Consider the following 26,036-nt stretch of genomic DNA (forward strand, 5'->3'; position numbering starts at 1 on the left):
CGGTTACAGTGTTTACCCAGAGATGGCGACCGTGCTCCTGCAGCCTCACAGCTCAGTACAACAACACGCCTTCAGTCCGCCCACCTCTCAGTGTGCTGGTGTTCCTGTAGTTTATAAAGCCTTTGTGCATAAAGGAAACTCATTTTACTTGAGAATATGGAAGGTGCCAGATATAAAATGTCCAAATAAAATAATTACTGTATTTGGTACATTTTTACGAGGATTTCCCAAATAACTGAGGTCAAGAGTTCACCAACCCCACCCATTCCTCTTTTAAAGTCACATTTTTAGGTAGTTTAAAAGCGCAGCGACTTCTGTAGCTTGACAAAATGTAAAGAATAGATGTGTCATCTATTGACATTTAAGTAAAGACTGAATCAGATTTAAGCTGACAATAAAGATCAAAGAAAAAACTCAGTAAAATATGAGGCAAAATACCATACAGGCTTATCTGTATTTCTTATTTGTAACTGATACCAACTAATTTAACTAAATGTGCATTATGATATTCTACATATTGACAATAATCATATGTGGGGTCATGTAGATGCCGGGTAGTACTGCTAATAAACAGAATTATGATGTTAATATGTATTTTAATATGTTTTCACATCTGTGACACCGGCTCATTTCCTGTGTGCAGACAATTCTCAAAAATGAGTCAAAATGTTGGGTATATATTTTTGCTTTTATTTTTTTCACACGTGATTCCAAATTACTTTCTTAAAATAATGTGTTAAGCCAAGTTTCACAAAAGTCTTAAACATGATATTAATATTAATAATAGTAATACATTTTATTTCGAAGCACCTTTCAAAGTACACAATGACACATTACACATTAAAAACAATTCACTCAATATTCTCCCCCCTTCTTGATCCCCCCTGTCCCTCAGCTCCTTCCTCCCTTGCTATTTTGATAACTATTACATGATAAAGAAAATAATTACCAATTTAAGAAAGTACATTTTTTTGACATTACCAAATTAAGAAAATTGGTAAGTTCGGGAAAAACCCGGAGCTCCCGGTGTTAACCCTTTCCTGACACTAATAGCTGAAGATGAGGACCTGCTGTTACTTGCTGCCTCATCTCCTTGCCTCCCGGGATCTTCTCTTCACTCCCTTTGTGATCTCTCGGAGGTCTTTCAGAAGGTTCTCCCCCTCCTGTGTCGTGGCGCTGTTTCCGGCTCTCAGGCAATCGTACAAATCGAGCATGTCTGTCAAAGTATTGATCTTGTCTTGTTGCGCCTGATTCTGGATTCGGAGAGTCCTGGTTTCTTCCTGAACGGCGCTGATCTTCTCCTGCAGAGTGTGTTCGCATCCACACTTTTTCTGCAGGTTGTTCAGATGTTTGCGCAGATTGTTATTCTGCTTTGAGGCTACTTTTTTCAATGCCTTCATGGATTTGTACTGAGCTTCAAACTCATCCTGACTTCTGAGCTTGTCTTGAAAAAACGTGATGTCCTCCGCTGTCTTTTCAATCTCTGTCTGCAGGGTGTCCCTCAGCCCCTTCTGAATTATGTATTTTTGCTGCCAATCAGATTGACTTAGACATTTTTCCTGGACTTCAGCGAGAGTTTTACTCAGCGCGCTTTTCTCTGCCTGGAGAGGTTCCTCAGAGGCTTCCAGTTGTTCAAACTCACCCTTAAAGTGTAGTCTCATCCTGATCTGCTCGTTGACGTCATTGATGCTCTGTTGCAAAGATACATTTCCCCCCTGCAGTACATCCACACGGTCGGATGCTTCTCTGTGCAAGGCCTCCAAGATCTTAAGATCCTCTTGTTGTTTTTTAAGATCCTGGAGTTGTTGTTGCAGGGTGTCTTTCTCGCTGCTCATGGCATCTATAGATGATCTCATCGCCTCGTATTCTTCGCGTAAACCGTGTTTATTTTGGACTGCTTTCGTCAAATCCTCAATCCTATTCTGCAACAGGTTATTCTTTTGCGAGAAGGCCTTTTTCTGAACTAGTTCTTCCTTATAAGACTCTTCTAAATCTTCCAAAACCTGGAGCTTCTCTTTGAGCGTTGAGGCTTCCTGTTGCAGGGTGTCATTTTGAAGACACATGGCTTGTTTTGACTTTTTCATTTCGTCCAATTTCTCCTGTGCGGCATTTTCCTTTTGAAGCTCTTGGCATAAATCTTTGATATTTTCTCTCAAAGCCTCATTTTGCTGGAGGGTGGAGTCGGCCTCAGCGTTGGCGAGATTGTATGATTCCTTCAAACCTTCGACTCGCAGAAGCCTCTTTTCAAGTTGGATCTTTTCTATCTGTAAGGCCTCATTTTGACGCCCCTCTTCTTTCTTTGAGGCGTTCATTCCGTCCAACATCTCTTGGATTACAATCTCGTTCTCAAGCTCTTTGTGCATTTTCTCAATGTCCTGTCGCAAAGTATGGTTCTTCAGGCAAATGTCCTGTTTCTCTCCCTTTGCTTGGTTGTATTTGTCATCCAGGACCTTGAAAATAGCTTGTCTTTTCTTAAGTTGTGAAAGTTTTCTTCTCAGGACGTTATTTTCAAATTGAGTTTCCGCTGTTACCCGTATTAGGGTTTTTTTTGTTTCCTCCGAAGCATTAGAATTGATGAGAGCTGCCTGCATCCCTTCAATTTCTTTTCGGAGCTGTGTTTGCTCCGCTAATTCAGCTTGCTGTTGTGCTTTCATCACGTCGATTTCCTCCAGCTGTTTTTGCAGGGCAACGCTTTTTACACTTAGTTTTTCACATAGAGCGTGCATTGAGGCAGTTTGCTCCAAGGTCTTTTTAAACTGGACTTCAACATCGCTGTTATTTAAGATCCTTTCTCTGAGCGACTTAACCTCTTTCTGAATGAAAGCTAATCTTTGCCTTACAGCTTGATCCGCTGCCTGCATGCTGTCATATCTCTCCCCCAAAGACGGAAAGCTGTTCAACTTGTTCTTTACACTGTTAGATTCAAGATGGCAGGACTTTAACTTTCCGTTGATAGCTTCTAGCGCCTTACTCATGTTATCGTAGTCGCTATTGGTTTCCCATACACAGGAGGCCATGCTTTCTGAAGAAGACATCGTAAGATAGACAGTATACTGGAATCTTAATGGGGAAAAAAGGTATGTTTTGGTCCTAAATTCTAGCTGTGCTGTACGTGTCGACTGATCGCCAAGTTTGTGTGGAGTGAAAAGAATAATTCGTTTTAGTCCTATTTGCAAACTCTGGTTGGAATGTCGAAGGGAATTTCAAAGCCAATAGCGGAATGACATCACTCAAGGTTCCGGAATACGCTGATATGAGGTGTTACCCTGGCAACAGTGAAGTGGCCTTTTGGGTGTGTCAAGGCAATGCCTAGAAAAATTAAAGATGGCTGCGAACAAAATCTTTAGCTTTTCCATTCTTAATATTCATGGATCTCTATCTCGCAAACGGCCATAACAGGTTTTATTTGTATAAATAATCTGCAGTTCAAGGAATTTTCTTATTTCTTCTTAAATTAATAAAAGAAAAACTACTTTTTTAGCAGAAATGTCTTTCTTTTGTTTCCTACTCCAGTAATATTGTTACAAAACCTTTGAATGAGCTTCAAATCTTCAGGACTTCTGGCTGTTGGCCTGACAAGGAACCGTCTCTCATGAAGTCCCAAAAAAGTGCATAACTCGTTTTCTTTTATTTAGCTTTTTTTGGTTTAGATTATTTTTAATGTTATGGTTTTACGCTTAAATGTGCTTGTTTATAATAGTGTCTGTTTTGTTAATTAAAAAGGGCTTGATAAATTAATCTGGCTTTAAATAAAGTGTTTAGATATATAGTACATGTTAACTATATGTGCATTATAATAATTGTATTTCAATGTGTAGTCAGGACCTTGCTTTACATTAAAGGTCCCATGTCCTTTGACAGAACGCCTCGTTGGGGATTTCTCTTTTTCCATTGTTTACTTCTTGGGTATAGTGACGTATTTCGGGTATAGTGACGTAACGTAACGGCTCATCAGATTGTTCCAAATGGACCAATCTGTCTTCTGAACATCTCACTGTATGATATACTTTCAAAGCCAAAGATGCCAGGGTTATTGGTGATGAATATTTCCGCCATTAATCATTTCAAATGCAGATTTTCACAAAACAAAATATCCAAATGTGACAAAACAATTATTTAATTAATCAGGTAAAACTATTTAAGGGGCATGACCTTGGTGTCTTCAGGGCTGCAAAAAAAAAATACGAGTGAATTTCTACAGTTAGCATTCCATAATTTAGTAAATTACTTAGTTACCACATTTAAAATCTGTGCAGCAAAATACAATTTTAAAATGCTTAATACTACAATTCCCATGATGCATTCTTTCAGAGCCTTACTGGTAATTTACTACATTTTTAAGCTCCACAACGCATTTTCAATTCAAAATAAAAAATTCCAATCATCGCTGAGTCAAGTCTGAGGAAATATTGAGGACATCAGGGGTGACTCAGCGATGATTGGAATATTTTATTTTGAGTAATCTGACCCTTTAATTGATTGTCTACATCATGTAACCTGTTCCCCATCTCTTAAACCTATCTCCACCTGTTCACCGCAGAACGACTCCCTCCACTTTCTCTGATAAACAAACATTATTCAAGCTACTTCGGCTTCAGCGGACCGTAGAATAACAACAGGGCAGATAAAGTGGTTTTCTGGAGAGCTGCCAGCAGTGACGCTCCTGAGTGTTTCCTCCTCTTCACCTGACTCTTCACTTTAATGGACGCGACCCAGGATGACCCCACCTGAGAGTACAGTATGATGCACACAGACAGGAGGAAAACATCTCTAAGTGCAGGCTGTCATCTGTTGCCCAGAGTTAGTGTGTAATCTCCCAGATGACATGAGGCTCCCAATGTGGGTCAGAGTCTGATTTTTTTTACGATAATGTATGCACACAAGTGACACCACAGCACAGGTCTCTGAGCCACAATCACAAGCACTTGTCCGCACTTGGTAGCGAGTCTCCGGTTACTGACTGTCACTTGAAATGTGATAACACAGAGCCTGAATGCAACACGGAGCAGTTACTTAACACTGGGGGGGGTCGGTGATGTCGTTCAAACTGATTAAACAACTAATTTCTCAAAGGAACAGAGTTGAGTTTGCCATGTTAATAAAACAAATAATTGCTCAAAGGAAAGATCATTAAGTGCATCATTGATAATGAGAGTGCAATTAGACTGTATGGGTTGAATAAATTAAAGTGCCCATTTTAGCATTTGCAGACCATTTACATGCACAAAAACCTATAAAACACACTACAGGAAAGGTAAAACCCCCAAAAGCATAGTAGGTCTAGCTTAAGGCTTTATTATTAGTTATTGAATTATTTATCTGTGCTTTGTATATCAGTAAACTAATGTTTGGGTTGCCAGATTGTAAAAAAATCCTTCTGAATGATGTCACGTCTTGCAATTTTAAATAAATGCAATAGTTAGATACGAAGTTTGGCATATCATCACTGAAGGTGATATGTCAGTTGTAATTACAGCTTGTTTCTACTGCCCCCTAGTGGCAAAAAAAAACCAATTACTGTGTTATTAAAGGTCCCATGACATGCTTTTCTGGTTATTACCCGTCCCCTTGTGTGTTATGTAGCTTTTTCTGCATGTAAACGGTCTGCAAAGTCACAAACCCTCAAAGTACACCCTGTAGCGAGTAAAACTCTAACACAGAAAAGACCCGTCTATGCTGCCCCAGAACGCCTCGTTCGAGATTTTTCTTTTTCCATTTTGTTCTTCCTGCTCATAGTGACGTAACGCTGCGGAGCTCTGCACACACACTCACTCACTCAGCCTTATCTTTTCTCAGCCACGGTGCTCCGCAGAGCTCCGTACACACACACACACACACTCGGAGCTCAGGCTGTGAGTGTGTGTGTGTGTGTGCTCAGGCTGAGCTCCGCGGTGTCTTGGTGTCTCGCTGTCTCGCAGACCCCACGCAGCAACCAGGAAACTATACCAGTAATCCAGCTCACACTGTCCGCTCCTCGAGCCTCAAAGGGCGGAGCAGCGAGCCCCGCAACGTCCCGCCAACACGGCACCCGGACCCCACGCAGCATTCTCATCTGTTTGTCATTACTGGTGTCATTTTCTGGTTGCTAACAAACGCCATTGTAACACATAATCACTGATGTTCCGCTGTAACGGTGGTGGACTCATCAGAACAGAGTGGGCAAGCTGACCAATTAGAGCATAGGCTCATAGGGAGGGGGGGGGGGGGGGCGGGCAGGAGCTCCAACAAGGCGTGTAGGACAGAGAGTGAATACACATACTATAGATGCTGTATGAGAAAACCAATGTGATTTTGCTTTCCACCCCCAGGGCAAACTCCGGAGCTTTGGGGACAGAGCCTTCTCTGTGGCAGCCCCGAAGCTCTGGAACTCCCTCCCCCAAGACATCCTTGAGTCCCTCACCCTGTTCCAGTCCCGCCTCAAAACCCATCTCTTCAACTCTGTCTATCCATAAGCCCCCCCCCCCTCTCTCAATCAACTTCCTCTCATGCCTTTTCTGTTTATTTTTTGTTTTGTTGTCTTTGTTTGTTTTTGCCTGTCCTTGTTTGTCTACCCTCCCTCACACTGTAAAGCATCTTTGAGTCCGAGAAAAGCGCTATAAAAATATAATTTATTATTATTATTATTTTAGAACATTGAACAATGTAAATCTATTCTAGTAGACCTCAACAATGGAATTATGATCAGTAGAAATGGCCATGTCATGGGACCTTTAAGATGTATTGCAAAGGGGTGAACACATGCCAAAGAATATTTACACTTTGATCTACAGCACTGTTGAATAATTGTAAAGACTTTGAAAGCAGGATACATTACAAAGCACATTACATTTTCTGACTCATCCTATAAATAATAGATACAGTGATAGATGTATAATCATTTAGTGCAGCATGAGCAGTTGTTTGTTTGTCATTTGGGTGCTGCTCGGTTCATAAGGGCGTATTGGGGACAAACATAATGGCCCTTTGAAAAATCACAGCCCGAGGGCACAAACACTTCCTCAGCCTGTTGTTGGTGAAGGGAGTGGTGAGTGTCACACAGATGAAGAAAAACGCACTCATAATGAACTAACACTACCTCGAGACATGGGGCTATACACTGGAGTAAAATCACTTCTCTATCATTGACATCAAACACTGCTGGCCTCTGACATTTCTCTTTCCCCTGGAGCAGCGTATTTCTGTTGATGAATAATTCAAAAGAGTCTTGATTCTGACTGATAGGACACAGATGATCTTTTTCGTGTACATCTGGTGTGCTGTCAGACTGCTTGAATGTTTTATGAACGTGGGTGTAGTTAGTTAAGTGAGAACTGAGAAAGCTGCAGCTGATTCAGAACGCACTGCTCGAGTCCTCACTAACATTAAAAGAGTGGATCACATCAGTCCGGTTCTGAAATCTTTACACTGGCTTCCAGTCGGCCAAATAATTGATTATTAAAGTTCTATTGCTAGGTTTTAAATCACTAAATGGTTTAGGACCAAAGTATATCAACGATCTCCTGCATAATTATGAACCATCAAGGTGCCTCAGGTGGGTCTTCTGGAACGGGTCTGCTCTCGGTTCCGAGAGTAAGAACAAAACATGGAAAAGCAGCGTTTAGATATTATGCCCCCACAATCTGGAACAAACTGCATGAATCGTGCACGTCCGCAGAAACTCTTACTATTTTCAAAACATATATTTTTGCCGCTGCTTTTAATTGAGCTGCTCATATTCACACTGCAGTTTGCTTTTTATTCATGTATTGTATAACTGTTGTGTTTATCTTATTATCTTTGCCTTTTAAATGCCTGTTGTAAAATGCCATTATATAATGCGTTTTTACTGTATTTATTCTTAAATGTCTTTTATTTTATTTTGTAAAGCACTTTGAATTGTCGCGTACTGAAAGGTGTTATATAAATAAACTTGCCTTGCGGATTTTGAATCGCTTTATCAGCGTTTCTTCAACATGTCAAGCCTTCGAGGTCCTCCACACATAAACAATGACATAATTCAGTTAAGGAAGGGGAGATGCTGTTCAGGATTACAATGAAAAGCAATATATGTGTAATAAAAACCTCTACTGTGTGTGTTTTTGAGCAGTAAAATGCTCTGAGGTGATGACAGGGACTGTTTTATCCTTCACACTGTTATCAAAATTAGAAAATGTCACATGATTACCCAAGTTTGATCGGTTTCAAACACAAATTAAAAGACAGAAACAATAAGAGATTATTAGAAAAGCTTGAAATATACATAAAAAAGTGCTTACCTTTCTTCTTAACAGTCTTCTTAAAATATCTTAACAGACTCCAGATCTGTCCAACTTTCAAAAATAATTGAACAATAATGTCAAACAGCATCAATAAAACACAGTAATTGTGGCTGTAGGTTTTGCATCTGTAGAACTAGCAAATTGCATTTTGTAAAAAATCATCAGTTTGCATTTGGCGCCCCTTTGTGGGTTAGAACTGTAATTGCTATGAGCTATTTATCGGTAACTAAAAAGGTAACTGTATTCTCTTACAGTTACAGAAAATCTGATTACTCTAACATTTAAATGTTAATGTAAGTAAATCTAAAAAGAGCATATTGTGTCTGAATTTTAAGCACCTTTACTATAGCATAAAGTGTCTAAAAAAAGGTGTGTTGGTGTGAGCACGTCAATTTAGTATTTAAACATACAGCAGGGGCATCTGAGCTCAGGGCTGTTTGCTGTTAGCAGCACTTTAACACACCTTGAACGTGATTTTTCTGACGTATCGGAGTAAGAAGTGTCTCAGAAGACCTTGAGAAAAAAGCATCCATCATCAAGCAAATGTCAGGAAATCTCTCCATCAACGAGGAGGTATTTAAAAATGAAACAGTAAAGGTCACGTCTCGTCATTCCTCTAAAATCAGGACGAGTTTTAATAAAAGGCTGGGATGAGATTTGAGCCCCGAGGGGTACGTGGTGGAGCGTCTGGGAGTTATCTCTGGGGAGGGAATCAACGACTGTCTTTACAAAAAGCCAATCCTGGTAAAAAGAGCAGATCTCACAGGATGGATAATTAGTGAGGATTCAACGATACCTGAGGGTTTACGTGAGGTTTCTGTTAAATCTTCACAAGACTCTGGAGGAAGGAGAAGGATCTGAACAGAAAGCTGCTTATCTATTATACCTCAACAGTGTTGGAGAAGATACTCAAGAGGAATGTTTGTAAGAAGTTAAAAACAGAACAGCTGCTGCATGGTTCTTATGTGCCACTTTGGAAAAGCTTGCAGAATGACTTTGAAATAACACCACGGATGTGTAATGTGAATAATTGAAGAGCAGAAGTAGAGAGGGGGCATGCGAAGTTCACGGAAAAGTGAAAGCAAGTCAAAACTCCAGCAGATTGAAGTGACCAAGTTTGCGATATAAGATAGTATGCAAGCATTTAAGAAGTAAAGTAGGCATTAAGTGTAGCATTAATGCTTACTATGCAAAGATATACTTCCTTTCAGTGTATATAACAGTCCCATCTTAAATACAGTGTGCTACTAAGGATCAGCTTTAAAAACTCGATACAAACATGACAGCTGTTATGCCCGTGTCCAGTAAGTGCTGGTTGTTTTTATTGAAATGTTTTAATATTTCAATCCAGTCTGCCTGGAACCTGGAGCGGCAGAAGCTTCCTCCACTGACGACAACAACCTGATTACATTTCCTCCTTTAAAAACACATCGACGTGCCGTACATGGATGAAATGTCGCTCGTCGGAGAAATCAGTCCCGTGCAAGCCTTCCACAACTGTTACTGTAGATATGATGAATACATGACAATTTAGTGATTGCAGTGGAGTGCACCTCTGTAAAAAATACAGCTGCAATATTCTTCCTGGTGATGCATATGCAACAAGTCCGTGGGGTTTTCATTGGGGGGGGAGCGTTACTCTTCGACCGTGTCCTTCTTGCCGGTCTCCTGGCCTTCGAAGAGGGGGAACTTGCTCTCCACCTCGGCCCAGGTCATTGATCCGTTGGCCAAGTCTCGAACGATGTCAGGCAACTCGCTGACCTGAGGAGAGGAACACACGGTGAGGTGATGGGGTTAAATGGAGGGAGTAATTACGGCTGAAAGGCGGCAGCGTTTAGGAAACTATTTGAAGGGATGTCGAGCAATAAATACACGAACAAGGTCGACACCTGGGGCAACACATGACCTTCATTTGACTCCGAGCTAATGGCACAGCTCATCTACACATGATATGTAGCAGACGTTAGACACAACACTCTCCGGTCCTCAATCTACAAACTGAAGTCACAGGCATAAAACTGGAAGAAACATAAAACCCAAATAAGATGCTTCAGGTTTTGGTTTCCTGCACAAAGCCAACGTGAAATGTGAGCATTGTTGTGGCTTGTGTAAACAGCTGTATTGATGTAAGTGCATCTGCTCCATCAGACTGTGTAGACCAGGGTTGCGGTCGAATAGTCCAAAAATCAGCTGCTATCGTCTATCCCTATCGTCTATCCCTTGACCTCTGAGTGAAACGTCACGGGGTTAAGGGATAGTGGATAGGAGAATTCAAAAGGATTTAGGAGAAGAGACTGCGGTTCTTTAGAGAATCCGACTGCACTTTCACTATCCGACGTGTTTATGATGCGCCAGCGGACGTGATAAATGTGCGTCTGCTGCTGTGGGGAAACTACAGTTTTCTATACAGCGGACTACAACATGGATGTTTAATAAGAACGAGGGACTACTGTAAACTCATCTAGAGACTCTGCACCGTGCTCTGATGCTGTTATGCTTTATGAACGGGGACAACAGAGAAACATATTCTTCATGACCAAAGTTGGAATTGAAATAAAAAAGGAAAGTGAAACTTATGCTCGTCACCCTCTCCCTCCGGTCCTCATTAATACAAATGATCCCAATACGTATGATTGTATGAAAAGATCTTAAAATCAATACAAATGTATTTATTATAAACGTTAGTCCTTAACATCTATCACTGTGTATATCACCATTCAAACATCTTTTAAAAGTTGAACAAACCCCACACAGCTCAGTAAAGACTGTGAAATGTTGACTTTATTTGATTATTTCAGTAAAAACTAACGTTCATATTTCTCTTTTTGATTATAATACTGATGAACGTTCAAAACAAAGCACTTTGGCAACTTACCACATACGTTTTAAAATGCTTAATAAGCACCGTAACTTTCATGATATCATTTCTCGGTCATAATCGGTTGTTTCCGTGAACGGCCGACTGTTGTGTGATGGCCGCAAGGCATTGTGGGGCAGCATTATCTCCTCTTCTTTCGTAAAGGGAGGTCCAGTGGTTCCTAAGCTAAAGGAGGTTATAAAGGAAGTTTGAAACCTCTTGTCCTTTCATCTAGAGAATACGAACGGCTCTTATGTCTGCCACTGAGGGACTTCCGGGTCATTTCACTCCGTTAGGAAGGTTCCTAAGCTAAATGGACTATTCGACTGCAACCCTGGACCTTCCTCTGCAGAGTTCACAGTACCATAGATGGAGAAAAGATCATGTTCACACACAGTAAACCTCCCATACATTAACTTAAGCTGTACACAGTAGAGAAAGTGAGAAATCTTATATTACAGGGTCGATGTGTTGCATTTAAAGAAAAGAAACAGCCCCTCAGCTGACAGGAAATGACGTCCAAAGCGATGGATTTTTGTCAAAGCATCCACCTGTTAAATCCTATCCTCCCCCTTAATGCAGAGCGCCCTCTACATATGCAAACGTGTCTTCATTCAGAGTGACAAGTACGACTAAGGATCAATGAGATGGTAAAGTAGTGATTTAGTGCAGTACCTCGGCTCTGATCTGCCTCATGGAGTCTCTGTCTCTCAGCGTGGCGGTGTGAGGCGTCTTGTTCACCGTGTCGAAGTCGATGGTGATGCCGAACGCCACGCCGATCTCATCCGTCCGGGCGTAGCGTCTCCCGATGGATCCCGCAGAGTCGTCCACCTTGTAGGACACGTTGTTCTTCGTCATCGCCTCGGCTGAAAGAGGAGAGAGGCAAGTTAACCAAAAACAGCAGCATGTTCTCCCTCCTCTCTCGACAGGAATAGATCGTATACTTGGAGGTTATCATTATGTGGTGCACTTACACAACTGCTTCACGAAGGGCACGAAATCCTGGTTTTGACTCAGAGGCAGGACGGAGCATTTGTAAGGAGCTACAGTGGCAGGGAAGCTGAAGTACTGCAGGGGAAAGAAAACAGGAATAGCATCAATGAAGGAAACACGCTCTTAACACTAGAACCGCCAATCGGGTCAATTTGACCCAGAGCTGTTTTTTATTGTGTGTAACTTTTTTTCAATAAAATATTAAAGTCTTCCAGTCCGTGACTTTTCCTGAAAGTGTGTTATGTAGCACCCTATGTTGTTAAAAATTGTCAATATGAAGTCAGATTGAAGAAATCGCCCAAAAAATTGCCATTTATTACCTAATTTCGCCAACCAAGCGGGTCATATTGCACCCCCACCCTTTTCATATTAAACATACGGTTGCTATAGCAACGCCTTTTGTCTACTGCGGTTCCTATACTGAGATGGAGATAGAAGAGAAGAGATCTATTGATAGATAGTTATAGAGAGAGAGAGAGGGAGAGGAGAGAGAGAGAGAGAGGGAGGCAGAAGAGAGAGAGAGAAAAAGAGGAAAGGAGAGAGAGGAGAGAGGAGAGAAGCGAGAGAGAGAGAGAGAGAGAGGAGGAGGAGGGAGGGGAGAGAGCGGAGAGACGATAGTAGGAGAGAGAGAGAGAGAGGAACAGTCTGTAGTGAAGGAGACTGCTCGCGTCTGCGCTCAGCAGCAAACAGCTGTGGGGCGAGTTGAAAGTACGTTATGCTGGCCGCGGTTGTCTAAATAATGCTTCCGGGCCTAGCGGGCCATTTATAATGTTCGAGTCCTGAGAGTCCACAGATTATATTGGTATACGTTTCATCCCTGTGCGATCAAAACTCACTGTTCAATAAAAGAACATTTTCCCTTGAAAATCAATGCATTCTAATAGCGGGTCAATTTGACCCAGGTGGCGGTTTTAGGTATAAAAAATCTCTGGCGGTTCTAGTGTTAAATGAATATCCTGTAATATTAATATGTTTGATCCAGTTCATGAACTTACCGTTCTCTGATCATCACCTTCTCTGACCTGGAACGTGTGCTCAAAGATGGAGTACATGACCCTGCCGATACCGAAGGAGGGCTCGATTACATTGGGAACTATTTCCTCCACTGTGGACGACAAAGACACGCAGACAATGTTAAAGCAGTCGCTCCAAATATCCACACGTCAAACCACAACTTTCCAATTGAAAGACTACTACCTCGCACCGAGCAGGATATCTCCAAATATGGATCAATAAAAAAATATCTAAACTTAAACTATAGCTTCGAGGATAAGTCGATGATAATAAAAAGTTGTTATTTGTATTTTTAGACACTCGAATATGGTTTCTTGGGGTCTATTTGTCTTATTAAAGTGAATACATTTGGCTTTTTGACAAATACAAAAAGACTTGGAGAAACTTGGATGGATTTTGAAGACCAAATAACATATCAAGAACAATGATCAGCAGATGAATCAATAACTAAATGATCCATTAGTAGCAGCTCTACATACAACTAAACATGAAACCCTCACCGTGCAGAGTCTTCTGGAACCGCTTCACGCTCACCATGTCCTTCGTGAGTTTGAAGGACTTGCCTTCTGACTCGATGGTGAACTCTCTGCAGAATAAAATGTAACAGACTTGAGTGTGCTGCGAATATCAAACCAAATCAACAACCACGTGTGTGTCTGCGGCCAACGGGCCTCACCCAGCGTCAGTGAGCAGCTGCTCCTGCTCTGTGATGAAGCTCTCGTCACACCCGGACAGATACTCCATGGCGATCTTGGCGTCCTTCTTGTACGCCTTCCCGATGGCTCCTTTGTTGGCCTCGAACTGGACCACGTTTACGATTTTGTGTGGAGGAGTTAAGGACAATAAAATGCCTTAAAGGGGCCCTATCATGCTCATTTTCAGGTTGATATATCAGTATTTAATGTCTCCAATGGGACATGTCTCCATGCTTTAATGTACAAAAAGCTCTTTATTTTTCTCATACTACAGCATTTTACCTTTGCAGACCATTTACATGCACGAAACCCTCTATAAGGCACTACAGCAGGGGTGTCAAACTCAAGGCCCGGGGGCCAAATCCGGCCCGCGACTTCATTTTATGTGGCCCCACAAGAGCTTGCAAAGAATATAATATGTTTATTATACGGTTACATGCTACTTTTACAGAAGCACGTTGCCATAAACGACATAGTCCCACAATGCATCTCAAATTTGACTTTTTCTCAGAATTTGACTTTTTTTTTGTCCAAATATGCCTTTTTTCTTAGAATTAGCCTTTTTCTCATAAATAGATTTTTTTTTCAAAATGTCACAATCAATGTTTTTCCAGAATGTGGCTTTTCTTTTAAAATCATATTGTGACATTCTTACTGAAGAGACTTGCAATTATTTGCTCTAGACTTCTGCTTTCAGACGTAGTTAATTATGAAGTTATATTAATTAATGATATATTCTTAAGTTACAACCGGCCCTTTGAGTGCAACCATAATGCTGATGTGGCCCGTGATGAAATTGAGTTTGACACCCCTGCACTACAGGAAGGGGCAACCCATCAAAAAAGCATACAAGGGAACCTTTAAGCTGTTTCTTTTGAGACTTGATGGAACAACGAGTTTAATGAAAAAGGATATGGGTTCTTTTAGAGGCTTCTCAGCGACCAACGGGACCTTTGTAGCTTTCGCATGGCATTGCAGATCAAAGCAGGAGCGGTCGGCACATCCCACGATCTCGATCCAGCCCTGCAACGAAAAGATATTCACTTAGAAAAGCACATGGACTCCCTGCTGAGCTACGAGGACGTAAGTGAGATAATACGTACATAGGAGGTTTTGGTTTCAGCGTCCCAGCAGTCGCAGGCGTAGTGAGCCATCTCGTTGTCCATGTGCTGACGGAAACGCAGCTTGTCTTTGGAGATGCCAACTTTAGTGAGGTAGAGGTAGATCCTCCCGATGAAGTATCCCAGGACGGTGTTGTTGATCACTCCCTGGAAGAACACTTTATTGTCAATCTTCCAGTTTGTGTGGACAGAGAGATCAAAATACCGTTTCCCACAATCCCGAATATACAATATATATAAAAATATGTGTGTAAATAGTATATACCTATATATACACACATTTTTAACTAAATAAAAACACAACAATCAATATATACAAAATAACAGATAGATTGATTAGTGTGAAAGGAGATTATTCTCAATTGAAACTATCCTAACTCAAGGTGGACTTGGAATTACTGTTGGTCACTTTTTTGCTTGGTGATACAGATGACATTCTACTAGAATGTATTCGTAAAAAGTCGTGGTTCCCCATGGTGTAAATTGGCAATTTTCTTGTGACAAAAGAAGAATAACTTTAAAGTGTCTGAGCTTTGTTACTGAAGTACCGAATACCGACTACCGATACAAGCTTGGTTTATAACGCCATATTACTCAAGATAATATTGACCAAAGGTTTCATGTGTTCATTGAACCGTGTATATGTTTTTTTCAGATTCAGATAACTTAATTGTCCATTCAATTAACATCGAATGGAAATGTGTCTTTGGCACTGGCAAGTCATTGTTACATTACATTACATTACATGTTACTTGTTAGACGCTTTTATCCAAAGCGACTTACATACTCAAGTACTGTGGACAATCCCCACAGGAGCAATTTGGGCGTGAAGTGTCTCAGGGACACAACGACATGCTGACTGCAGTGGGGGTTTGAACCTGTGACCATCTGATCCCCAGCACCAAGGCTCTATCCACTGCGCCACTCACCTTAAACAGCACAGTCTAAAAAGAGACTAATTAGCAGTCATAATTAAAGTGCTTTGTTATCCAAAAGGTGTGTAGTGCAAAAAATAGTTTTAATATCGCTTTTAAATTTGGATTAACTTTGAATATTCTCACTGGTCCATGTTTTACTGTATTTTTTTCTGTTTTGCTTTTATTTTAAATGTTTTAATTGTTTTTAACTAACCTATTTTAATACCTTGGTTGGTGATTGGCTACTCAAGCCAAAAATCGTTATGACATCACAAAGTGGCCAAAATCTGATCAGCTCATTTTCAGACAGGTTTTTATAGAAATGGATCAGGACAAAAAGAGAGAGAATCTTTGTTCCTGAAACTTTCAGAGTCTCTTTCCACAGAGGGGACACATGTTGATGAAGAAGAGACATGGAGAAGAGGGGGACACATGTTGATGAAGAAGAGACATGAAGAAGAGGGGACACCATGTTGATGTAGAAGAGACATGAAGAAGAGGGGACACATGTTGATGTAGAAGAGACATGAAGAAGAGGGGACACATGTTGATGTAGAAGAGACATGAAAAAGAGGGGACACATGTTGATGTAGAAGAGACATGAAGAAGAGGGGACACCATGTTGATGTAGAAGAGACATGAAGAAGAGGGGACACGTGTTGATGTAGAAGAGACATGAAGAAGAGGGGACACGTGTTGATGTAGAAGAGACATGAAGAAGATGGGGACACGTGTTGATGTAGAAGAGACATGAAGAAGAGGGGACACGTGTTGATGTAGAAGAGACATGAAGAAGAGGGGACACGTGTTGATGTAGAAGAGACATGAAGAAGAGGGGACACGTGTGATTGTAGAAGAGACATGAAGAAGAGGGGGGACACGTCCGTTGATGTAGAAGAGACATGAAGAAGAGGGGACACGTGTTGATGTAGAAGAGATATGTGAACGTGGATTTTGCATAATAGGTGACCTTTAAAAGAAATCTCAACACGGAGCATGGAACACAGTAGTATGAACAATAAATACCAGAAATCCAATCAAATCAGTTAATGTGTTGCAGAGTGACCTTAAAAGGCTTATGTTAGTGACTCCCACCTGCCTCCACAGCGTCCCCCAGCCTCATGATCTTGCAGACTGTCCGCTGGTCTGAGCCTTGGAGGAGTAGAGCGTGAGGTCCAGGTCGGCTACATTGGAGAATTTGGGGTGGATTTTCTCACTTGGATCCACAAAGTGCTCGATCTCAGCCATGGTGAACTCTCTGTGAGGAAACGTGGAGTCAAGATTCAAGTTTCAAGGCTTTTATTGTCATGTGTGCATAGCTACAGTGTAGTTACGACAATGAAAATCTCCTCCAACATAATAAAACAGATAATAGTGCAAGTAAATGAAATTGAATATAATAGAAATAGTGCAGTCTATATACAAGTAATTGGAATATTGATATATATAAGTTGCAAACAGATGAATGTTATGGATGTCCTTTCAGAGTTCAGGTGTTTAACAGTCTTATGGCCTGTGTGATTATATTCCTGTTTAACACCACGAGTCATTGAATACAGATCAAATAGTAGGTGTTGGTGGATCTCTCACCTGACACGGATGAGTCCAGAGCGAGGAGAGAGATCTCGTTCCTGAAGGAGTTTCCTATTTGAGCAGCAGCGAAGGGAAGTTTTCCCTGGTGAACTCCAGCCAGACGCTTGAAGTTGAGGAAGATTCCCTGAGCGGTTTCAGGCCCTCAGATAGCTGCAGAGGTCACGTCAAATCAATCAGCACATAGTCAGCTAATTGGTCCACATGTCTTAGGAAAGAAGCTTATCAAGACATGACAAATACGGTTGCGTTTCCAAAACATTGTATCCGGGCTATGGAAAGCTGCATGAGGGGCAGAATCAATGCATTCAAATCACAGAATCAATGTGCGCCTGTTTTAATTTCCCTCAAATAAATATACAATGAAAAAACACCAAATGATCGACATGATACACTTCTTATGATGACAAAAACACATTTATATCAGAGAACAAAAGCACTGTGTGGGGTTAAAACGGAGTTGTGTTTGATGATCAGGCACATGTCTGGGTTATTTATGATACACATGCAGCACCAAAGACTACATTCTCCGCTGTATTGTGTTTTATTTTTACCCCCGTCATGTTCCCTCCTGGTCCGATGGACGTCTGGAACATCAGGTTGAAAAGGGTGGGAGCTGTGAGGTCATTTCCTGAGATGGGAGACTTCACGTTGTATTTCACAAAGAGGTCGGTGAGCTCCTGCTGGGTGTAGTTGTCCATCTGGAACAGAAATAGGCGAGAAAGGGAATTATTAAAAACTATCAGAAGCAGCTGTTCCACTAAAGAGCATTTTGTCTCGGTTACAACGGACCTGAGTGGTGACTTCCTCCATCTCAGCCTTCTTAACTGCTGAGCACTTCTTATCGGACATCAGCTTCTGGAGGTGGGCTGTCGGACACAGAGAGACATGAAATCAATACTCTTACAAACGTGGGACAATGCTAAACAGACTATACAAATCAAATGGAAGAAATTAATCCTGAGAAGTGTGAAAATGGTCTCGAAACTGAAAAGATATCACTTTCAAATTCAAAAGAGCTTTAATTGGCATGACAATATCCAAACATAGTATTGGTAAGGTGTTACAAAAGGACACTAAACATACATGTTAAGCACACTTTCCATATCTCAGATAATAAATAACATGACATACTTTCATTAAATAACATTTTCATGAATTATGTCATCGGAGCCAATTAGCCTTCAAGGAAATGACACGTTCTTCCTGTATCTCACATTATTCCTTCTGGCTTTTTTGGCACAGCTCCAGTCTCTGTGGTCCCAGCTCACACTGCTATGAAAGCTGTGTGATTTTCTGCCTGTTTCCAGCCACTTCCATTCTCCCTCAGGCACCACAGTGATACTCAGAGCTTTCCCAACCAGCAGCAGCCACTGACAGCACAAGCTTGGATCGCGTCCATCCCCCCCCTCACTCTGCACACCCCATGAATAATCCACATGAAAAACCTACAAAGACCCCTGCTGTGTTTAGGATGACTAATCTTTAGTTTAGTGTAAGTCACTAAATACACACAGGATGTACAAAAGGCTTACCTTTGAGGAGGTGGTCGGCCCTGAAGCACTCGCCATTCTTCACGTCTTTCACCATGTAGTCAGCAAATTTGTCCACATGTCCTGATGTCCTAAAATTAGGAGAATAAATATTAGATCATACTGTAATCATTATATTGTTAAATATTACATATTTTCCTCTTTTTTCAGGTGTATATCAGTATGTAGTGTCTCTACTTTAAAGAGTCCTCTCCTGCTGATGTTCAGGTTGTATATCAGTATGTAGTGTCTCTACTTTAAAGAGTCCTCTCCTGCTGATGTTCAGGTGTATATCAGTATGTAGTGTCTCTACTTTAAAGAGTCCTCTCCTGCTGATGTTCAGGTGTATATCAGTATGTAGTGTCTCTACTTTAAAGAGTCCTCTCCTGCTGATGTTCAGGTGTATATCAGTATGTAGTGTCTCTACTTTAAAGAGTCCTCTCTGCTGATGTTCAGGTGTATATCAGTATGTAGTGTCTCTACTTTTAAAGAGTCCCTCCTGCTGATGTTCAGGTTGTATATCAGTATGTAGTGTCTCTACTTTAAAGAGTCCCTCTCCTGCTGATGTTCAGGTGTATATCAGTATGTAGTGTCTCTACTTTAAAGAGTCCTCTCCTGCTGATGTTCAGGTGTATATCAGTATGTAGTGTCTCTACTTTAAAGAGTCCTCTCTCTGCTGATGTTCAGGTGTATATCAGTATGTAGTGTCTCTACTTTTAAAGAGTCCTCTCCTGCTGATGTTCAGGTGTATATCAGTATGTAGTGTCTCTACTTTAAAGAGTCCTCTCCTGCTGATGTTCAGGTGTATATCAGTATGTAGTGTCTCTACTTTAAAGAGTCCTCTCCTGCTGATGTTCAGGTGTATATCAGTATGTAGTGTCTCTACTTTAAAGAGTCCTCTCCTGCTGATGTTTCAGGTGTATATCAGTATGTAGTGTCTCTACTTTTAAAGAGTCCTCTCCTGCTGATGTTCAGGTGTATATCAGTATGTAGTGTCCTCTACTTTAAAGAGTCCTCTCCTGCTGATGTTCAGGTGTTATATCAGTATGTAGTGTCTCTACTTTAAAGAGTCCTCTCCTTGCTGATGTTCAGGTGTATATCAGTATGTAGTGTCTCTACTTTAAAGAGTCCTCTCCTGCTGATGTTCAGGTGTATATCAGTATGTAGTGTCTCTACTTTAAAGAGTTCCTCTCCTGCTGATGTTCAGGTGTATATCAGTATGTAGTGTCTCTACTTTAAAGAGTTCTCTCCTGCTGATGTCCAGGTGTATATCAGTATGTAGTGTCTCTACTTTAAAGAGTCCTCTCCTGCTGATGTTCAGGTGTATATCAGTATGTAGTGTCTCTACTTTAAAGAGTCCTCTCTGCTGATGTTCAGGTGTTATATCAGTATGTAGTGTCTCTACTTTAAAGAGTCCTCTCCTGCTGATGTTCAGGTGTATATTCAGTATGTAGTGTCTCTACTTTAAAGAGTCCTCTCCTGCTGATGTTCAGGTTGTATATCAGTATGTAGTGTCTCTACTTTAAAGAGTCCTCTCTGCTGATGTTCAGGTGTATATCAGTATGTAGTGTCTCTACTTTAAAGAGTCTCTCCTGCTGATGTTCAGGGTGTATATCAGTATGTAGTGTCTCTACTTTAAGAGTCCTCTCCTGCTGATGTTCAGGGGTATATCAGTATGTATTGTCTCTACATGTCTCCATGCTTTTAATGTTCAAAAAGCTCTTTATTTTTCTCATACTGCCTGTGCTGCAGCACCTCTTTTCACCCTCTGTCTGAAACTAGAGCCCAGTCTGCTCTGATTGGTTAGCTGGATGGTTCTGTTTGGTCAACCACTTAGAGATGTCCCGCCCCTTAGCCTATCACATACAATGTGTTGGAGCCATAGACTGTATATATTGGAGCGCCTAGCCATAGGAGCGTGAGTGTTACTTAGTTTTGTCACTATGTTCAGGAAGTAAAAAGGAGTCCAATAGAGCCGGAGAAACTGGGGATTTATTCCTTTGCAGACCATCTACATGCACAAAACCTATATAAACACACTTTAGGAAAGGAAAAAGCATAATAAGGCTTCTTTAATACTAAAATAAAATACTATAAAATAATTGTTTCTGCAACCGGGCTATAAAGGTGCTATATTGTCAGCTTCCATGCATAAAATCACAGGATCATTTGTGCGCCTGTTTACAAAAACCCACAGTTCAGCACTTTGAAGCCGACTCTAGGAACCACAAGGCGGCATTATCCTCATTAATTATTCATTAGAAATAACAATGACTGTACCCATAGAAGCCATGATCTGATAGGGGAGACGTGTTGAAGGTCACCTACTTGAGGACGGTCTCGGGGGTGAGCATGGTGCAGTCGATCTCCAGGATCTGCTCCTCCTGGATGAAGTGCTGCCTCCACACCTGCAGGATGTTGTTCTTCAGGGCGCAGCCGACAGGGCCGAAGTCATACAGGCCGCTCACACCTGAGGGGCAATACCTGCATGGTAAGAGAGGGCTTAAAGACTCTTGTACGGTGATTTTACCTGCCCATCTAACCCTTTGTTTTATCTAAAGGTCACCTATTATGCAAAATCCCACTTCTTCATGTCTCTTCTACATCAACATGTGTCCCCTCTTCTTCATGTCTCTTCTACATCAACACGTGTCCCCCTCTTTCTTCAGTCTCTTCTACATCAACATGTGTCCCATCTTCTTCATGTCTCTTCTACATCAACCGTGTCCCCTCGTCTTCATGTCTCTTCTACATCAACACGTGTCCCCTCTTCTTCATGTCTCTTCTACATCAACACGTGTCACCTCTTCTTCATGTCTCTCTCTACATCAACACGTGTCCCCTCTTCTTCATGTCTCTTCTACATCAACACGTGTCCCCCTCTTCTTCATGTCTCTTCTACATCAACACGTGTCCCCTCTTCTTCATGTCTCTTCTATCATAACACGTGTCCCCTCTTCTCATGTCTCTTCTACATCAACACGTGTCCCCTCTTCTTCATGTCTCTTCTACATCAACACGTGTCCCCTCTTCTTCAGTCTCTTCCTACATCAAACCCGTGTCCCCTCTTCTCCATGTCTCTTCTACATCAACACGTGTCCCCCTCTTCTTCATGTGTCTTCTACATCAACACGGTCCCCTCTTCTTCATGTCTCTTCTACATCAACACGTGTCCCCTCTTCTTCTATGTCTCTTCTACATCAACACGTGTCCCCTCTTCTTCATGTCTCTTCTACATCAACACGTGTCCCCCTCTTCTTCATGTCTCTTCACATCACACACGTGTCCCCTCTTCTTCATGTCTCTTCTACATCAACACGTGTCCCCTCTTCTTCATGTCTCTTCTACATCAACACGTGTCCCCTCTTCTCCATGTCTCTTCTACATCAACACGTTGTCCCCTCTTCTCCATGTCCTCTACATAACACGTGTCCCCTCTTCTTCATGTCTCTTCTACATCAACATGTGTCCCCTCTTCTTCATGTCTCTTCTACATCAACATGTGTCCCCTCTTCTTCAGGCTCTTCTACATCAACACGTGTCCCTCTTCTTCATGTCTCTTCTAATCACACTGTGTCCCCTCTTCTTCATGTCTCTTCTACATCAACATGTGTCCCCTCTTCTCCATGTCTCTTCTAACATCAACATGTGTCCCCTCTTCTCATGTCTCTTCTAACCATCACATGTGTCCCCTCTTCTTCATGTCTCTTCTACATCAACATGTGTCCCCCTCTTCTTGCATAGTCTCTTCTACATCAACATTGTCCCCCTCTCTCATGTCCTCTCTACATCAACATGTGTCCCCCTCTTCTTCATGTCTCTTCTTCATCAACCATGTGTCCCCTCTTCTATCAATGTCTCTTCTACACTCAACATGTCTCTTCTACATCACATGTGTCCCCTCTTCTTCATGTCTCTTCTTCATCACCATGTGTCCCCTCTTCTTCATGTCTCTCTTCATCACAATGTGTCCCCTCTTCTTCATGTCTCTTCTACATCAACATGTGTCTCCCCTCTTCTTCATGTCTCTTCTTACATCAAACATGTGTCCCCTCTTCTCCATGTCTCTTTCTACATCCACATTGTGTCCCCTCTTCTTCAGTCTCTTCTACATCAACATGTGTCCCTCTTCTTCATGTCTCTTCTTCATCAACATGTGTGCCCCCTCTGTGGAAAGAGACTCTGAAGTTTCAGGAACAAAGATTCTCTCTCTTTTTGTCCTGATCCATTTCTATAAAACCTTGTCTGAAATGAGCTGATCAGATTTTAGCCACTTTGTGATGTCATAACGATGTTTTGTCTTGTGTACCATTAGCCAATCAGCAACCAAGGTAACCCCCCCCCCCACCCTATCACCTGAATCTCCTCCTAGAGCACCATGTGTTCTTTGTAACCAAATCTCTCTCAGAGGGGCGTGGGGAGGGGCTCCTTATTTTCATCTAAAGTAACAGACAGAGAATCAGCACTTTGGAAACAGGGCTGAAACAGAGGGGATTATGGGATGCTGCAATGATCTGTTTGGTGTTTCAGCCAATCAGAGACAGGTTCTGTATATATCTGAGACCTATAATATACTGATGAAAAACAGTATAATAGGAGACCTTTAACACTAGCTCTCAAAGTCTTACCTCCATAGATGGCAAAGGCCTGGTCGTAGAAGAATCTCCTCTTGAGGGTGTCCTCCATCTTGGTTCTGTCAACGATGTCATCTTTGGGTTGTAATGACAGTTCCTGCAATGAGAAGGATATTTACTCCATTCTTGACACCTCATAGTCAGCAAATTTGGTCCCAGGAAAGAAACGCATCAAGACATGATAAAATAAGTTGCTTGTCCAAAACATTGTATCCGCAACCGGGCTATGGAAAGCTGCATGAGGGGCAGAAACCCCACAGTTCAGCACTGACACCTGACTCTAGGAACCACAAGGCAGCATTATCATTGATTAAGTGATAACCAAAACATGTTTAACACCAACAAGAGGACATGATACACATCTTATGATGACAAAAACACCATTTTAAAATCAGCGAACAAGCCACAATAGCTCCTGTGAGGGAAGACTCACATAGGTTATAACAGTGTGCGTTTAAGATAGAGCTGTTTGATGACCAGGATACATTTTTGGATATCCGGGAATTGAAAATGCAGGTTTATATTAGTATGTTGCATATCAGCTTTGAATAGCTTTGACACCAGATGTGTTACAACCAGATTGAATGCATCTGATAATAATATCTACCATGATGTGTCAAACACCTGCATCTCCAGCAAGCGCCCAATTCCCAGTCTGCTTGTCACAATAGTAGGTTAAAAATGAACAAAAAAAGTTGGCACACACTCCCCATATTTTAATTAAAGTGCATCATATTTGCAGCACAGCCTGGTTATTAAGTGGAGAGCTGGCAAGTGTTTTACAGTCCTATTCCTCAGAACAGATGCAAGGCTTGGCAGATAATTGTAGACAAAGGTAATTAATACTTAATGTATTGCATCACATACAGTTGAACTAGACTCACCTTGGCTTCAAAAGCCCTCTTCCTCGCCTTCAGTTCAGCCACAGCTTTAGTAACATCCACATCAGGAGCTCCATCCTGTTTCATTTGACGCACCAGTTCCCCCTAAAAACAGAGAGGGGCTTTAGACTGCTTTTTACCTCTGGTTTGGGCATGTTTAATAGCAATAAAATCTTTTTTTTTTTTTAGCAGCATGAACTTCTTCTTTAAACCCCACCCTGCTCACAGATATCTGCAGCAGCTCATTGAAACGTGGCAAAGGGGTGCAGACATTACTGCCGACTAGTGTTAGCATTTAGCTAATGGCTCTTTCATTGACAGCTTCATGAGGAACCGGTGAAGTAAAAAAAACATCTAATAAAATCAAAAAATAAGAAAAAATCAAATCAAAAAATCGTTTAAATTAAATAAATAAAAGGAAATTAAAATTAAAAAATTAAAAAAAGGAACCGGTCCGGTTAGCCGGTTAGCTTGCATGCTAACACCCTAGCTGTCACCCTGCAGAGGTAATACAAAACTATCTAACCCTAAACAAACATAAACCACGTCAGTTTTAAGTCATTATGGATGTCTTTGTTACCTGTTCTTTGACAGCCAGCCTCAAAGGGGCGAGAATCTGCTCCATGTTTCCGTCCATGGTCGTCCTTCCTGCAGCCAATGACTTTCTCTTCTTGTTCCTCTTAAACAGGCACAGAGACACAGAAAACGGTCTGTTGTTGTTTTCCGGACCGAGTCTTTGACCACAGGGAGGAGAAGGAGGAGATCTCGGTGCTGGTCCTCAGCAGTTCTGATGTTCTGCGAAGCATGGACCTCAGTAACAAGAGAGGAGATGATGAAATCTGTGGGGATATGTAAACGCAGAAACGGCGTCTGTGCAGCACTTTCGCTACTATTGGTGCAGGGTTTTAAAACATATCGGCAGATTCGACGCACAGAAAACAATATATAGATATATAAAATTGTTGAGGTTGCATTTTCTATCACATATTTTTTGTTAATTACTATATTTCTAACTATGAAAATAATTAAATGCTGTTGACAGTGGTGTTAAGTAACTATGTACATTAACTCAATTACTGTACTTACAATGTTGAGGTAGCCTACTTGTACTTTACTTCCAATTCAACCAATCCAACTTTATAGCACATTTAAAAACAACAGAGTTGACCAAAGTGCTGTACATCAATAAATATATAAAAAAGCAGCATAAATACATTTAGACAAAACCGATAGGACAAAAATAAACTAATGTAAAAGCACGAGACAATAAAACCATACTTATAGCCAGACTGAAAACCCTCATACATGATGTAAAAACATTTACTGTACTTGAGTATTTCCATGTTATGTTGTACTTCTACTCCACTCCAAAGGTAAATGGGTGTACTTTTACTCCACAAGTGACTAGATTAATGATAAACACTATTTATAACACTTAATCAGACTTTAGTTCCACCTGTAGTAAATTCACAAGCTACCCTGCAGTAGACACAGTCATTCAAACTAGCTGCACCCTTTACCAGCTTTGAGAACACTTTAATGAT

The 26,036-nt window shown here is 41.3% G+C and overlaps 1 protein-coding gene and 1 non-coding gene across 2 annotated transcripts; both read right to left on the minus strand.

Annotated features, from left to right (window-relative positions):
• Positions 1–9,545: 9,545 nt before the first annotated feature.
• Positions 9,546–25,353, minus strand: LOC117497450 (glycine--tRNA ligase-like). Its single transcript, XM_034149439.1, is given in 19 exon segments — positions 9,546–10,019; positions 11,791–11,981; positions 12,090–12,183; positions 13,104–13,213; positions 13,623–13,708; positions 13,799–13,944; positions 14,733–14,840; positions 14,921–15,096; positions 16,951–16,983; positions 16,986–17,113; positions 17,446–17,474; positions 17,477–17,589; positions 17,993–18,146; positions 18,238–18,314; positions 18,981–19,069; positions 21,306–21,447; positions 23,606–23,708; positions 24,496–24,597; positions 25,073–25,353. Coding segments are annotated over 19 exon segments (2,064 nt in total). The 5' UTR covers positions 25,130–25,353; the 3' UTR covers positions 9,546–9,893.
• LOC117498763 lies at positions 21,078–21,211 on the minus strand. Its single transcript, XR_004557597.1, has one exon. It is a non-coding gene; the product is annotated as a small nucleolar RNA SNORA84 (small nucleolar RNA).
• Positions 25,354–26,036: the final 683 nt, after the last annotated feature.

Source organism: Trematomus bernacchii, unplaced genomic scaffold (assembly GCF_902827165.1).
Source record: "Trematomus bernacchii unplaced genomic scaffold, fTreBer1.1, whole genome shotgun sequence".
Lineage (NCBI taxonomy): Eukaryota > Metazoa > Chordata > Actinopteri > Perciformes > Nototheniidae > Trematomus > Trematomus bernacchii.